The 16,437-nt window shown below is 53.4% G+C and overlaps 1 protein-coding gene across 3 annotated transcripts in view; it reads right to left on the bottom strand.

Annotated features, from left to right (window-relative positions):
• The window catches only part of LONRF3 (LON peptidase N-terminal domain and ring finger 3), a 39,562-nt gene extending 23,407 nt beyond the window's left edge, over positions 1–16,155 (bottom strand). The window contains exons 1-7 of one of the 3 annotated variants that reach the window (XM_043458594.1): positions 16,017–16,154; positions 14,466–15,654; positions 11,607–11,725; positions 7,981–8,103; positions 3,756–3,911; positions 1,312–1,576; positions 472–562 (exon numbers count right to left, since the gene is read on the bottom strand). In XM_043458594.1, the coding sequence (XP_043314529.1) occupies positions 472–562; positions 1,312–1,576; positions 3,756–3,911; positions 7,981–8,103; positions 11,607–11,725; positions 14,466–15,282 (1,571 nt within the window). In that variant the 5' untranslated portion in view covers positions 15,283–15,654; positions 16,017–16,154. Of the gene's footprint in view, positions 1–471; positions 563–1,311; positions 1,577–3,755; positions 3,912–7,980; positions 8,104–11,606; positions 11,726–14,465; positions 15,655–16,016 lie in introns of all 3 variants that reach the window. The other 2 variants (XM_043458595.1, XM_043458596.1) reach the window with 2 other exon arrangements.
• Positions 16,156–16,437: the final 282 nt, after the last annotated feature.

The raw sequence follows: 16,437 nt of genomic DNA, 5'->3' as shown, positions 1-16,437 counted from the left end.
GCTTTGAGATCTTGATCTAGTAGCCAGCAGAGATTAGTTCCAGGGTCCCAAACTTAAAGAGAAGCCAGGAAAGTGATGCAAATGTGAGAGGAAGGCAGTGGCCGAGGGAGGGGGGCCATGACCAACTGGCCTGGCCCTATGAGTGTCCTGTCTCTAAACATTCACCTTAACAACAATCCCCCAAATCCCATGAGGGCCAAACAAAAGACATCCAGCCTGTGGACTGTCAGTTTGACCTCTGAGTAGACAGTTTCCTTCCTGCTCTCTAGGTATTTCCAAGGCAGGAGTGTGGGGCATGTGATCTGTAAACAAGGGACACAAGCTCGCCCATGTGACAGTCAGCGTGACTTCCATTTTGTTAGAACCACGCTTTTCTGTGCTAACCAACCAAGCCATAGGTCACTAGCAGAGAGGTGCAGACACCAGAGGGGAAGACCTCTCGGGCAGTAAGCGACAGGACACCTCACATACCTCATACAGAGGGAGCATTCAAGGTCAGAGGCGTCAAAAGATGCCAGCGGGACACTGAGCACAGGCCTGGCCCTGGGGTCAGTGGAAGGATCTGTAATGTAGAGAGCAGAAGTCAGAGGGGAATCAACCTTGGTGTCACAAGACAGCACTTCTAAGGCCAAAGAACCCAATTATGTTTTTCAGTTGGTCACTCTCATCACCTCCCCGAGAATTGATTTAGTGACCAAGTGAGTCACTGAGAGTGGGGTACCCTGATACAGGCATGTGGAGGCTTCCAGCAACCCCAAAGAAAGAGACGTGTAGGTCAGGAATTGTCTGGGAGCCCTGGGGGGCGCTTCATTCAAATGGAACAGGCACCTCACTCTTGACAAACAGCTGCAATGACTCCACGGACTGAGCCAGGCCTTCATAGCTGACACTGAATCTTGGCACTGGCAGCCACTTTTGGAAAGATACCAAGCTGCAGCTGCTGCTTGTCAGATGCCTACCTACGGGGACACAACTGGGAATGAGCAGGATGAGGCCTGATAGAGCTGCCCGGGTCCGGCCTCCCTGGAATGGGGAAGGGGGTGCAGAGAGGCGGGCCTGGAAGGAAATGACAACATCAAGGGCGTGAGATGTCGTTACTTGATGCTATGCTTGCCCATAGGCCCTGGCTTTTCCTTATAATTCATATGGGGCATCGGCAGGATGCTAGGAACTGCTTGCTCTCACAGAAACCCCACAGCCACCCTAGAAGTGGCAGAGCAGAGGAGCCATCATGTGGAGGGCAGGAGCCTCCGCACACTGCTGAGCCCGGGCTCCCCTCCAAGCCCCCACCTCCCTGGGTAGAGTCTGCACCTGGCTTAGACGCTTTCTTAGGCCTCTCTGGGTCTTGGGGCTCAATTTGGCAGTGCTTCCTTTTCTTCTCCTGGCATTTGCCAGTCTTACTGGAGGCAGCTTGGGAAGAGGCAGCGACCCCCTTCTCCTCCTCCGCTCCAACCGAGTCTTCCGTGTGGTCCTGCGGCCCATCCCCTGTCACAGTGACCAGGTTCATCAGGCTGCCCCCCTGGCCCCTGGCTGCTGCTGCCTCCTGACTGGAACAATGTGGGCGCTCAGGCATTTCCTGGAGGAAGAAAGCCAAACGTCAGAATCTACTGGGGCCCAACATCGTCCTCTGGTAATTGTCTCCAGAAGGGACGAGGAGAAAATACTGTCCAGTCCTGACCATCTAAGGACAGGTAGCTTAACTGAGTGGCAGTCACAGGGGACAGAAGGCCCAGCTGGGGCAGAGTAAGGCGTGCAGGGAGACAGTCCTTGGGCATCAGTGAAGGCGAGATGCCAAGTGCAGCACCGGTCTCCGCTCCTCTCCAGTCAGTCCCCAGTCACCACCTGAGGGACACCAATGCACGCAGTTCGGTGAGGGTAGATCCTGCCACTCGGCCCTTCCTCTCACCCTCACTGCCATTCCCAGCCATCGTCCAGTCCCACACCCAGCTTCCAAAGAACTTTCGGGAAGGTTCTGATGCAAGTGCACAGGCCTGCCGAGTGCCCTCACACTCCAGAGCTATGCTATACTGGTCAAAGGATCTAGGAACAAATGAATTCTTTCACTAGATTTTGGGCAAAGAGTCTGAAAAAGAGACACGATCATCTGGCAAAATGATCAATAACATCTCTAGCCTTTTCAAGAATTTTTGTCCAGGAGAAGGATCTAGAAAAAAAAATCCAATGACAAAGTGTTTATGCAGGTTTAGCTGGAAAATCCCTCTCTACTCTACATTCAAAGTGCATGGGTCAAAATGCTCAGGTTGTTGTCTTCCCTCCAACTCCAACCAAAACAAACAAACAAACAAACCTGGTAGATAGATGAAAAATGGGGAGCGCACAGCTGGGAGAAAATGATGAGGTGAGGAGGAAAAGGCTTTTCTGAGTCTCTAACCCAGGGAGTTCAGGGTTTTATCAGCACTATGGCACTGCTGCATCCTCAGCTTTCCACGAGGCCTCGGCAGAGCCTACACAGTACAGTGCTTTGCAAGGCAAAGTTTGGGTAGAAACCCAGTCCTTACTCCTCAGCTTCTTCATACAAGAAAGACAGGGGTGTTTTTTTTCTTCATTTCTGATTGGGCTGCAATTAGAAGTCACTCCAGGCACTTGGGTTCAGTATTATGGTTCTCAATCCTGTAATAAAGATCTCAAAGAAGTATTGAAATGCAGATGGTGCTAGTGGTAAAGAACCCGCCTGCCAATGCAGGAGACATAAGAGATGCGGGTTCGATCCCTGGTTCTGGAAGATGCCCAGGAGGAGGGCATGGCAACCCACTCCAGTATTCTTGCCTGGAGAATCCCATTGACAGAGAAGACTGGCTGGCTACAGTCCATAGGGTCACAAAGAGTTGGACACGACTGAAGCGACTTAGCCCATAGTACTGCTTTGATTTCAGGATATATTCTAAGTTCTGCCCATCACCCCTCCAGCCTTTTTGAGTCAGGCACACCTTCATTTTGTTCATTCTCCAGAGCAGAGGAAGAAGTCAGGGAAATATAAGATTTTCACCTGTCAGAGAACCAAGAAGCCACGGAGACCCTAGGGCTCACACACAGGGGAGGAACACAGGGCAGGGATAGCAGGCAGGCGGATGCTTCGAGCTGCCTAGATCTTCAGAGCTCACCTCTGCCTACACATCTGTGCTTCTGAGCCCCAGCTTCTGCCCACTTGCCCTCTTCTTGGAAAGTTGGGGCCTGGAGACCATGGTTTTCGAAGACTCAAATCCCAGAAAGTTAACACTTCCTAAGTTGCTTCCCTCTCCCCAGCTCTACCTATGTGCTGGAAGTCTACTTATGTGTAAGACACGGTGCAGGAATATGAAATGACCTCCACTTGGGGATCAAATGAAGATGTCTTTGCACAAGGAACTCAGCTGGTGCTCAAAGACCAGCAGCTTGAACAAACAAAAAGCAGGAAAGGAGGGACTGTCAGGTCCTCTTCCCAGGCTCTGCCTACCTAAGCTCACCCCAACTGAATGGCTCCTGGGGAAGTAGGCCTTTCTAGTTCTGTCACCTCTCTCAACTGGACCTGATCAAGAACTGAAAATTGAACATAATAAATCATCAACCTGGGCCCCTGCCTGAAATTCAGTTTTATCTTTAAATAGCCTTTCAGCAAAGAAGACAGCCACTAGCAACTCCCATTTCTTCTTTCTCGGAAACCAAACAAAGTAGGAAGGTGAGGGCTCACTCTCCACGTCTGCCCACAAAACAGTCAAACGAAGCGTCAGGAGCGAGCTGGGTGAGTGGAGTTTTACCTGTGACAACTTTGGTAGATTATGGCTGGTGCCTTCAGTAGCCAATGACTCTACGTGTTCCTTTAATCTAGGGTGAGGTGCCAACAGCTTCAGTATATCGAGAGAATGTTCCTGAGAGGCCCCCGGGAATGATGGTGTAAAGAAACTAAGGAGAAGCTGGGACATAAAACAGAAGACTTCACTACTTAAGTTTCTACAGGTGCTCGGGTGAAGGGCAGGGGTGGGAGGGCAGGAAGGGACAAAGGGTACGGCTTGTGGGGCCAAACCCCAGGGAGGAAGCCTTGGACCAAAGACCCCAACACAGTGGAGCAGGCATCCTCCCTTCAGCTTGTCAGAATCACCTGGGAAGCTTATGAGAATTCCAGGTTCCAAGTTCCCACACCTGGCTCCCCTGGGTCTGAAGTGTGGCCAGGAATCTGGATTTTGAAAAGGCACTATAGATCTGCCTTTGTCTCCCTAGCCAGTTACCACCACTCCGCTGCTACCCTTCCACAGAAAGATCTGCAGGGGGATTTCAAAACCTGTCTAGGAGGAAAGAGGCTGAGGAGAAGGCAGGAGACCAACATCAGCTGGGGGACCTGGAGTCGTGTCCGAGACGACCCCGTGGGTAGAAGGCAACAAATGTTATCAAGGTTCCTCTGTATTTCTTCCCTCCCTGTCTGCCTGTTTTGCCTCTCCTCCCTGACCATCAGCCCTGGATCATGAATCCCTTCAGCAGCGATGTGTTAGCAAAAGCAGAACCAAGTCTGCCTCCCTCTTCTCCCAGCCTCTCTTCCTACTTTCTAGCCTTCAGTTCCCAGAGAATGTCAAGTCACTTCAATGATTGGGGTGGGGGTTGGGGGTGGCAGGCTGGTTCTAGTCTATGGTTGGCTTCCTTTGCAACTGGATAAGCTGGGGATGGGGGTGGGGCAGATACAAGATCCAGATCTTTGACTGGGAGTCAAAGATGCATGATCTGGTGGAGGCTGCCCCATCAACCGCCCACATCCTTGCTTTAGTTCTCTCCTGTGAAAGTGCCAATTATTTGTATACATAGGTATTTTTGTATGTAACACATAACCAGGAAGGTAGGTCACTTGCTTCTAAAACATATTCACATGTTTTCTGTTGAGACCAACTAAAAGGTGCCCCACCCCTTCCTCCAGGTAACAGGGTATTAACTGATCAGGAGAATCTGACCGAAACTGGGATCAAACTCACTCCGGTTTGATTTCTTTCCTTACTGGGCCCCAGCAGTTCCTTCATGATGTTTCTTCTGATGCCAGCATTTTCCACGTGGCCAAGCCCTGCTCATCCTTCAAGGCTCAGCTCCAGGACTCCCTTCTCCTCTTCCTCCAGTCTCCCTAGTCTCTCCCATCCTTCTGTGTTCTCAACTGCACCAGAAGATAGTGCCTTACCCTCCCCAGTCTTGTGTTAGCCTCAAATTGCATCGCAAATGTAAGCCTTGCTCTCTAACCAGATGCTCAGTTTCTGGAGGGCATACGACTGATGTCCAATAAATACTCATCACACTGGATGGAACTGAGTTAAGACATTAGCCATCCTAGGGCCCAGAGAGAGGCCCAAAATCCCCAGATGACAGATGCCTCTGTTTCCTTCCAGTTCTAAGTTGGTACAGGAATGAGACAGGAGGTTTTCACACTGACCAGGGCTGTAAATGCCAGCTTTCAGAGACTCCTCCTTTGCTGGCTCTCAGGGGCCTCTGAGTGACCCACTGGGAACCACCTCTGAAGCACTCCCCCTGGAATTCTCCCCAGAGAGCAGTAGCAAGCCATAGGGCACCCCTAGGTACAAGGATACGAGGGCAGAGTGTGGTGGGAGGGGAAGAGAAGCAGAGAGGGAAGCTCGAAGGAAATTAGACAAAGGAACAGCAGCACTGAGCTTCCTCCTCTGCTACCTAGGACCTCATTGAAGGCCTTCCCAGTGGCTTTGGAAAACAAAAGTTGGGGTCAACTCTCAGTGAAAATGAGCATTCCATATATGAATGGAAGTCAATTTCACTTCAGCGTCAGCCTTGAAAAGGCCCAAGTGGGTCAAGAAGTCCAAAAAGAATCTGAGGTAAAGACAAACGTTAAAAAGAAACCCAGGCCTATACGTGACAAAGGCAGGTAATTCATGCCAAGTGAACCTGGACCATCTCTGTCACATCTTTATCCCTGGAAAGGGGAACAATCCAGCAAATAAGCACAGAGGGTCCTTGGCGTTCTTAACTAAGTGCCATGTCCTCACCCCACTCCGTTGAAATTTGCCTCTAAATTCTCACCCTAGCTTCAGAACTCTGGAACACTCATCACAGGCAAATGTTCGATTGTATTATCTGGCATTTATATTACATTATAGAACCAGTGCAAGAGTGTAAGGTCCTGGAGGACTGAGACTGTGGCTTATGCCTCTTTGGGTCTCCAGAGCTTAGCACAGTTCTTGCCCCATCCCATTAAGGCAGCTGTGGAAATGACACTGCATGATTGCTTACATGCTAAGTCTTTTCAGTCGTGTCCAACGCTTCTCAATCCCATGGGCTGTAGCCCGTCAGGCTCCTCTGTCCATAGGATTCCCCAAACAAGAATACTGGAGTGGGTTGTCATTTTCTCCTCCAGGGGATCTTCCCAACCCAGGGATCGAACCTGCATTTCCTGGCAGATTCTTTACCACTCAGCCACCTGGGAAATGATACTAGGTGGTCTATAAAGCGGGTGGGAAAGAGGATCAACCCAAATGACACCAAGAGCCTCTCAGGCCAACTGGAAAATGGACAAATGAGAGTAAAGAAATCACTCTCTCCTGGCTCCACACTTGCCTCTGTTGGCCTTTGCACACTCTCTTCTTCTAACCACCTTTGTCCATCCATCCCAGAACTGGATAATCCCACTGCTCCTCTCCCCCAGTCTCAGCAGTGGGTGCTGAGACTCCTGACTCGGCCTCCCAGGTCAGTGGGATAGTGGAGTAGCTCACAAGGCAGACTCTGGAAGCAGGAGGAGTCAGCTTTGGTTGCTCTTCCACCAATCATTAGATTCATGACCTCAGGAAAGGTACCAAGCTTCAGCTTCCTCATCTGTTTCATCTGTAACATAGCGATAAATGATACCTACTCTCACAGGGACGTTGTGGGGATTTAATTATAGCTTCCCCATAAAGTCCACAGAACAGTGCCCAGTGCACAAGAAATGCTCAATAAATGTTAGCGATTATTACCGTTATTACTCACACTGTGGACTACAGTTAAGATTTGGGGAAGGGTCCACAGCTTGGAGCAATTCTCTTCCACCAGTGCTCCTACTAACCAGCCCAAAGTAACTTCCCAGAAGCTCCAATGCTCAGCTGCCCCTAGTTCAATGATTTTGAAGATTCCTTTCTGCAGCCTTCAGAAACCAGTCCTGTCTCTTGCTCCCTTTCTTCATCCACTGCTCTGCCAAAGCACCCTGGGACAGAGGCACCTGGGGCGCAGTGGTGAACAGGGGGTGGGGCACAAGCATAGCAGAAGTCCCCGCTGACTGTCGGCATCCCATTTCCAGGCCAACGAGCCAGACACTGAGAGAGCACACTGCAGAACAATAAGCAATAAAGTCTATGAATTGAGGATGCTTGAGCATTCACTAATGTGCCCAGTATTTCATGCAGTTAAAAAAAAAATAACAACGACATTCTCCAGCAACTCAAGAGTTGGGATGACTGGATTATACTGTAATGGTCCCCAACTTATATCACATATGTGTTTTATTTCTAGCAAAGAAGCTGAAGGTTGGAGTTCTGCATATGGCAGGGCAGATGGGACCCAACACCCCTTGTGAGGAGCTGGCCACCCTGTGTGGCTGGTGAAGCAGTGACTCAGCCCAAGGAAAGTTCTAAAACCACCTCATACCCGGGATCTCTGGCCAACAGCCGGAGTCTCCTCCGCGGACCTCCATCTCTATGTTAACTTATTTGGTTTTATTTTTTTGTTTGTATTCTTACTGACCACCCAGATTCTGAGTCAAAGAAACAAGCACATTCCTCACAGGCTCCTACAGAAATGTAGGAGCTGCTCAATCTGATTGTACATGCCAAAAGGATGGTGTTTCTGGGTCATCAACTGGCACCTGTGTCTTGCTCCTGTCCCCTCAACCCAGGAAACCATCCACTCTGGACCCCCAACCCTAGGGAGGGCAGTTCCCTCACTCCCTGCCCTGGAGAGGAGAGAGGGCTGGAAGCCCATTGGGCAGCTGGACCTGACGTCATCTCAACTCACCCTTTGGGCTTCAGCTCTTGCTCTTTTGTTCCTTCCATCAAGGGACACACAATATAAAAACTCTCTTAGCGCTTCCTCCACCTTGCCAAGGGTGGCTAAGGCTTGCGCTTTTCTGAAGTGTGCCTGAAAGAAAACATGAGCATTCAGTCCCATTCTTCTCCACCTCTTGACATTGCTATCATTCATAACATCAGCTAAATTACTTCCTGGGTGTTCACTGTCATGTGAGGGCTTTAAAAGGACTATCTTATCCACAGCCTTATTGTGTAAGCCAGGGCTCTCCAACCCCTAGGCCACTGTACCGGTACCAGTCTGTGGCCTGTTAGGACCTGGGCTACACATCAGGAGGTGAGCGGCAGGCAAGCAAGCAAAGCTTCACCCATATTTACAGTCACTCCCCATCACTTGCATTTCTGCCTGAGCTCCTCCTCCTTTCAGATCAGTGGCAGCATAATAAATGTAGTGAACTTGAATCATCCCCAAACCATCTCCCCCCACACCCCCCCAACATCTGTGGAAAATTTGTCTTCCATGAAACCAGTCCCTGGTGCCAAATAGGTTGGGGACTGCTGGTGTAGGCAATTGTTCTGAAGCCCATTTTCAAGAAAATAAAACTGAGACCCAGAGAAGTGACTTGCCTGAAGTAATCTGGCTGGAAAATTGTGGAATCAGATTGAGAGCCTGGGAATGATTGATACAGAAGACTAGATTCACAACCACTGTGCCACACTACCACCACCCCCCCACCCCCTGCCCCACCATTGTATTGGAGGAGGCATCAAATGTAGCAAGAACCCCCATTTGAGGTCACACTAACCAGCTTTCAGGACCTGCCTGGATGGGCCTTCCTGTTAACCAGTCTGTCAAGCAGAGACCTAATCCATGTTACTGGCTAAGTGACCACCCACATTCAGTGATCACTTATCAGAAGAGGCCCAAGTGAGCCAAGGCATGTGACCTCTCTAAGACCTTGAAGGCAGCTAGCAGCAAAGCTGGAACTAGCACTGGGAGCTTCCCCGCCAAGTCCCTCCGAATGCTAACCAGGGGCTGCACAAACGCTTTGGCTCCAGTGGACTCAGCTCATGTCTGCTCCCTCACCACATCTTGAAATCATATAAGAAGTTTTAGGGTTTCTCAGGGTCCAAGTCCAACTGCCCTTGGGGGAGAAACCCTAAGGGGTAGGAGAGGAGCATCACGGGAAAGATGGAGGAGAAAGAAAAGAAGTGAGAAGAGGGCTGTCTTCTCTCCATGCCTGGCAGCTTGGCTTAGAGGCTGCCCCTCAGTGGCCTGCTCCCCAGGCCCTTGCCCACACATTGACCCCAAGTCTAACTTAGGGAAGGCAACAATCCAGGTTATGGCTGCTGGGCACTCTAATACATGGACCTCCCCTTTGGACATGCCTCTGTGGGCCCTGGTGCCTCCTGGCTTGGGCCTGGCTTACAGGAGAATCTGCCTTGTTGAACAGTGGCCCCTGCTCCAAGCCTCTTGGGGGCCTCTCCCCAAATTGCACCCTACCCCTCCTTCTGGAGCTGGATGCTCCCAGCAGTGCTTGCCAGGGGCCCTCTAGAGAAAGGCCTGCCTGACATTTCAAGGTGTCTAGAGGGTGTTAAGTGCTGGGAGACCGGCAGTTTTGGGGATCTGACCAATCATACCAAGTAGCAACCCATATATTCCACATGCTTAGGGCAGCCAGCTCAGTTATCGCACTTGCAGGAGAGTTCCAGCCCTGGCTGGGTGGCTGGAATAGGGATGCATGAAGTGAACACCTCTCATAGGAGCGTTTCATACAGAAATGGTGGGAAATCCATAAACTGGGGTGTGAGGTGGCTTTGAATCAAAAGCATCAGTTCCAGTCTTCTTTCAGTTCCCAAGTCCATAAAGTTCTATCATCACTGCCTCTTTGCTTAACCCAGCACTTAGGGGAAATTAACTTCTGTTTAATATTTTCACCAACTCTTCCTTCACTGGGGAAGTCACCTTTCCAATTTTATCCAAAATGGTCCACTGCTTACTTAGCCCTGTTTCCCACTGCACTATGGAGGCCGCTGCCTCGATACAGTTTAGAATGGGAGCAGAAACAGTTACAAGAGTCGTCCTCTCACCCCCAGGCAGCTCACTGGCCTGCACTGCTACAAGGCCTGAAATGCTCCCAGTGAAGTTCCTTTGGGTTAAGACATTGGTGAGTTTGAATAAACCGTAAATGTGTTCCTTGGGAAAGAGGATATACTAATCTATCATCACTCATGAAAATCTTCTTATGAAAGAGTATGAGGTTCACTCTGACATTAATGACCCAGTATGCAGCTCCCCAGTGTTTCATCTGAAGTTCCCCAAATCCAAAAAAAAGGCTGATAATCCAATATTTTCATAAGCTTGACATCAAAAGTCATTAGGTGGCAAATCTTGATCTAAAACAATATGTGTTACAGTCTTCTTCCCACTTAGTGTGAATTTTCATGTAATATGCTGCAGAAATATTATTGTGTTTGACTATGGGGCACTGTCCAGAGCTGATACCTGGTCTTAGTGAAATTGGAAACATTCTGGATTCTGAACATATCCAGCCCTATGGGATTCAGATAAGGGATTATGGACTTGGCCTTGGATCAAGTGGGTTTCAGAGGACAGCATCCTGGGCTGCGTAGAGAGAGCACTACACCAAGACCCAACGTTATGGTTCACAGAACAGACTCTTGGTCAAGCTGACCTGGAACCAGCGCTGCCCCACCCCCGCACCTCTGCAAGGTGATTAGGGCAGAGAGCAAGATCTATGTTTTGCAAACAAGGACACCTAGGGTTCTGTGAGTGAAGCGACTTCCCCATGGTCACTCAGCTTGCAGGTCCAGGCTCAAATCTAATCTTCTAAACAAACTATTGACATGTGACTGAAGGCTAGTCCTGAGGGAAGCCGGAAGAGATGCAGGAAGTGACATTGTGCATCCTGGCATCTTGAGAGAAGCTAAACCTGTCTTTCTCCCCTCCCCACTCCCACCCCACACCCTACATGTTCAGGGAAAGCAGCAGGCTGACTGACTACATTAAGGACTTAAGATGGCAGAACCAAACAGCAGTGTTTCTCTTCCCCTCCTCTCTAGTGTCCTGGGAAAATAATGGTGATGATGATGATGTTGGCAAATACATACAATGCTATATGCCAGGCATTGTTTTAAGTATCTGCCTGCATTAGCTCATGTATTCCTCCCAACAGGTAGTCTCCCCCTGTTATGCAGATGCTTTGAATATCCTCATTTTATAGGTGAGGAGATGAGGCACAGAGAGGTTAAGTAATTTGGCCAAGGCCACACAGCTAGTAAAAGTAGCAGGGCTAGGACAGAAACTCAGGCAGTCTGGCTCCCAAGTTCAAGTTCTAAAGAATCACAAAGTCCAGGCTGCTTTGCAAGTCATCAGTCTAAGATAAAATTGGGACAGAACTCAGCTCTCTTGCAGACCCCTAAGTCACCCTTTGTCAAGGGACTCCCCCCACCAGCTCCTATGAAGAGCCTTTCCCCTGCTCTGAGTGAGCTCTAGTGCCCCTACCCACTGCTCCCCACTCCCTGGTGGCAGTCCTCCCTGCCAATTCCTGTCCTCAGTACAATTCCTTCCCATCCTTCCCATCCCACACTCACCTTAAACCCCATGGGGCGGAGCTTACATGCTATTTCGGCATCATGCAATGCGTCCTCATGAGACTCCAAGGTGAAATAAATTTGAGACCGGTTGCTGTAAAGCAAGTGGTCATTTGGAGCTGCCAAAATGAGAGGAAAAAAAAAAACCTTGAGCAAAATGGCAAGTTATCTAGGACCTCTCTAGTAGAGACCCAAAAGTGTAAGCTTAATCTCCAGCCCTAGTATTGCCTTGCCTACCACACCCCCAGCCACTCTGGGTCTGAGCTTTCCCAACTGTAAAGAAGTCATCCCCCCCCCCCACCTCAAGCAGTTCCTTAAAGGGCCTGTGGGGTCAGTGGTGCATTATTAGCCACTCTGACACAGAGCAAATTCTGGCACCCTGCTTCATGGCTGTGGCTAGGAACTGGCAGCCTAGCTTCTGAGTGAGGTATTGCCCACAAGGAAACAGGCCAGGGAAGAGGGAGAAGGCGGTGGCTGGATGTGATCCCCATTCTTGCCACCAGGAAGACAAGTCCAAGTTAGTCTTACCAGCAACATCTTTGTCTACAAACCCCAACACATATATGAAGTTTCTCTTAAGAAAACAGAAATGCATTTGCAAGGCTCCATCATCTCATTACAGATGGGCAGATATGATGGGCTGGAACAAGGCTTCTGTGAATAAAGTGAGGTTGGCTCTCATCAATACTCTAAATCAGTAGACTCAGGGCTGGAAAGGCCTTTAGAGATCATCTGGTTCAAGCAACCCAATCTACAAGGAAAATCAGGTTTGAGAGGTGAAGGCATCTGCTCAAAGCCTAGCTAGCTGGTCAGAGTCATTGCTACCTTGACAGACTTTGAATCTGGGGTGGGAGACAGGTTCCTTTTTTTCTGAAGGACAGTATAGCACTTAGAATAATAGAAAGAGAGACTGGCCACTTTCTAGCACAAAGATACTCTTTGTTGGGGAGGCCCCTTTCCTCTTTGAAGGGTGAAGAGGTCTTCACATTTTCACCCCAGATCCTCTGGTGGTCCAAGGATGAACCCCCAGGGAAAAGTGATGACAATAACCAAGACAGAGGAGGAAGAGGGAAGGAAAGGGCTTTCCTCGCTCTTAAGGGACAGCTGGGGCTTCCCGTGTGGCTCAGCTGGTAAAGAATCCGCCTGCAATGCGGGAGACCTGGGTTCGATCAGGAATGGAACCTTCCTTTGAGATCCCGGCTTCAGCAGGCTCTACCTGTCTCCTTCATACTGCCCTGCTCTTCCCTAGAGACTAGGCTCCAGCTGCTGCTGTGGGAACAGGCTTTGTTGTTGTTTTCCCCGAGAGGGTATGCAGAGGGTTTGCGTGGGTGCCCATTACTTGCTCTTAAGACATCAGTTAAGAGTTTACAGCCTCCTCTGTTCATTTCCTGCAGCACAAGCCAGCCTGGTGGCAGCTGACAAGGCGCTCTGCTTGGGCACATGGGTCGGGGGTTGGGGGTTGCCAGTGATCCCCAGTCCACCTTCATCCCCGCCCCCCCCATTACCTGTTGCAAGCTTGGGTGAAGAGTCAACATGTGGAGACTGCAGCCCACCCCCTCCTCCACCGTCCAAGCAGGGCTCAGGGCACCCTCGGATCCCAGAACCCTGTCTGCCCAGCCCTGTCGCCTTCTCCCTGGCACGCCTCGCCAGACACCGCGCCCCACCGCTGAGCTCCTGGCAGCCGGCCCGAGCTGGGCAATACCCGTCGCTCGTCGCTGGGCGGCCACTTCCTGGGTCCAGACGTGGGGGGTTAGGGGGAGTCGTTACCCCGAGGGAACTCAGGCGCCCTAGTGCGGTCAGAGGCGCGGGGCTGCCCACGTCGCCCTTGAGGCCGCAGAGCCCACCCATCCGTCCTCAGGCGGCACGGAAAAGCTGGGCAGAGGCGGCCCCCTTGGCAGCCAGCCCAGCGTCCTCAGGGATCCCTGAGCCGTCGCCCGGCCCGTCGCCCTCTGGGCTGGAGGGCTAGGGTTCGAAGCGAGGGCGCAGACTGCGGGCAGGCGGCGCGGGAGGGGGGGACGGGGAGGGCATCTATTTCAGCCGAGGATCGTGTGATAGGAAGCGGTGACAATGAGTCACAGGGCAGCGGGGCGCGAGAGCTCCTGCCCCCCCCGCCCGCCGCCCGCACACGCTCGCGGGATGGTTTCCGAGGCGAGCGTGGCCCACTTCGGTTACCTCAGCCGTTACACAATCCCGCCCGCCCGCGCGGAGGAGGGGCCGCCCGGCCCGGGCCGCTCGCGGCCCTTATGCAACCAGTGCTCTCCTGACCTAATTCCATGCCGGACCCACCCCACCGGGAGCCGCGGCCCCGGAAGGGACAACTCCCGGCCGGCACGGCGGCCCCGGACCGGGAGGGAGCGGCAGACGCAGGCGCCGACCGAACAGCCCCGGCGTTCTGGAGCGCAGGGGCCCCGGCGCGCGAGTGGGAAGGGTGCGAAGTTCACCTCCCGGTTTGCAAGGTGTGGGCAGGTGGAAGAGGGGCTGGGGCACACGGAGGGAGAAGGAGAAGGCGAGCCCGAGAAACAGAGACGGTGACACCGAGCAAGAGCCAGAGTGACAAAGATGCGGAGGGAAAGGAAAAGACAGAGGAAATAGTGACACAAAGAGAAGCAGGGACTGAGACACGCAGGAACACACGAGCTAACAGGAGACATAAGACAAAGAGCAGGGAGACTTACAGAGACGCAGAAAAAAGGGCAGACACAGAGAAAAAGTCGGACAGGGAACTCCAGAGTTCCCCGCCCCCACTCCGCTCGCGGTCCGTCCCACGGTCCGCGCGCCCTCCCCCGCCGGAGTCACCCCCAGCTCCCCTCCAGGCTCCAGCCCCCGCCCGGCCCGGCCCCGGCGGTACGGTGGGCTCACCCAGCCTAACTGCCTCGTTGTACTTCAGCAGGGCCGCCTCCACCTGGCGCTCGCGGTACAGCCGGTTGCCCTCGTGCCGGAGTTGCGACGCCCGTGCCGGGCCCGGGAACAACTTGCCAAGGAGGCCGCTGAGCACCACGTTGACCCGCAGCGGCGGCGGCGCCTGCTGCCCAGCCCGCCGGGTCCCGCGCGCCCGCCCGGTGGTCACCATCAATGCCGAGAGTTTGACGCCGCAGAGCGCACAGCGCCGATCGGCTGCCCGCCCGCGTTCCAGGCACAGTTTACAAAAGGTGTGGCCACAGGACAAGGACACGGGGTCTGAGAGAAATCCATGGCACTTCCGGCACTTGAAGCCGTCCCACACCTCGGTGGCCTCGGCGGCTGTCACCGCCCCTGCTTCTTCCGCCGCCAGCGCACAGCTCCCAGCGCGGCTCCCGTCTGGGGGCTCCGGCGCCGGCTCCTCGGCTTGCGGGACGTTCTCGGCCAGGCAGCGCACCAGCTGCTCCAGCTGCTCGGCCACCAACTGCTGCCGCTCGGAGAGCTGTCGGTACACCTCGAGGGCTTCCCGGAGGCGCCCCCCAGACGCCAGGGCGTCGGCCTGCGTGAGCAGGACTTTGCACTCTGGCGTCGAGGCCTTCGGAGGCTGCTCCGGCTCCGGGGGCCGAGTCGGTAGAGGTGCGGGGCCTTCTGCAGCCGCCTCCGGGTGGGGGCCCGTGTCTCCGTGGGCCGCTGATGCCGCCGGCTCCGCCAGCTCTAAGTTGTTGCTGCCGAGCTCGGCGGGCAAGCTCAGCATCTGTCCTGTCTGAAATGAATCCATAGGGAGAGGGACACCCGTGGAAAAGAGGCGTCTAGGGGCCGGGGACGCGGAGCTGGGAGCGGCGGCTGGAGGGAATCGGGGCTGCCACCGCCGCCACTCTGCCGCGCGCTGGTCCCTGCCGCGCCTCCGCGAGCTCCATGCCGGCCGCCCCGCGCCGCCTAATAACTGTCTTGTCTCAGCAAAGTGTTATATAAAACGACACCACGTGATGCGCCGCCTCACCACTCATTGGCCGGCGGCGGGGCGATTGTTACAAAACCAGACAGTTTTGTAACAGTGTTGCGCTTGCTTCTTTTGGCTTCGCTTTTCGTGGCTTCTTTTTGCTGTTGTTTGTGTTTACACTCTCTTATTTCCCCCCTCGCGATGTGGTTCCTTTTTGGAAAAGTGAAGAAGAAGAAAAAAAAAAGCACCAGTGTCTACTCTTGGGCTTCTCCGTCTCCAAACCCTATTCCATCCCACCTCCAAACCCGTCAGCAAACAGGTCCCCTCTGCCAGCCGCTCACTAACTGCCCCCTCCCCGCTCGAGGCCGGTACCTCGAGAAGCACAGTCCTCCAGGTCTTTAGGGACTTAGGAGGTTTGCCCTCCCAGGGGCGACCGTGGCTGTCTGCGAAGGGAAGCACCTCGGGAGTGTTCTGGGGCAGCCCTTCACCTGGGTCCCTGCCCCAGCTCCTCTCCTGCGGGGTCCCTGGCCACCTTCCCCAGGGAATCCCCCAAAGGCAGTAAGTGTGGTTACCCGAGGGCGCTTGGTCTCCTGTGCTGCGAGTGGCTCCGAGCAGCGGGCCTGGCGGGCTCAGCACTTTGGCTGCGCTCGCAGAGCGGAAAGAACAAGCAGAGAAGATGCGCTCGCCGGCTTGGACCGGGAGGAGGCTCCCCGCGCGCCCTGCTTCTTCACCTCTCTCTCCACCAGCGATGGAACCTGCGCTGGGGCGGGCGGCCCGCGCCCAGACCCTGGGGGCCACCGGCCGGATGGGCGCGGCCGCGAGCACAAGGCCTGTTGGGTCAGTGGGTATTCTGGGGGCGTGGGAGAACCGCGAGGGGAAGACAGGAACCCAGAGCGCGGCTCAGGAGAAAGTGCGAGTCCCGGCGCACTCCAGCAGCCGGCTCAACTGCCTCCGGGTCTGCTGCTCCAGAACCCAGAGTTCTGACACTGGCGC

Source organism: Cervus canadensis, chromosome X, assembly GCF_019320065.1.
Source record: "Cervus canadensis isolate Bull #8, Minnesota chromosome X, ASM1932006v1, whole genome shotgun sequence".
NCBI lineage: Eukaryota > Metazoa > Chordata > Mammalia > Artiodactyla > Cervidae > Cervus > Cervus canadensis.
Note: the sequence above shows the minus strand (reverse complement) of the source record. Positions and strands in the feature narration are given on the sequence as shown.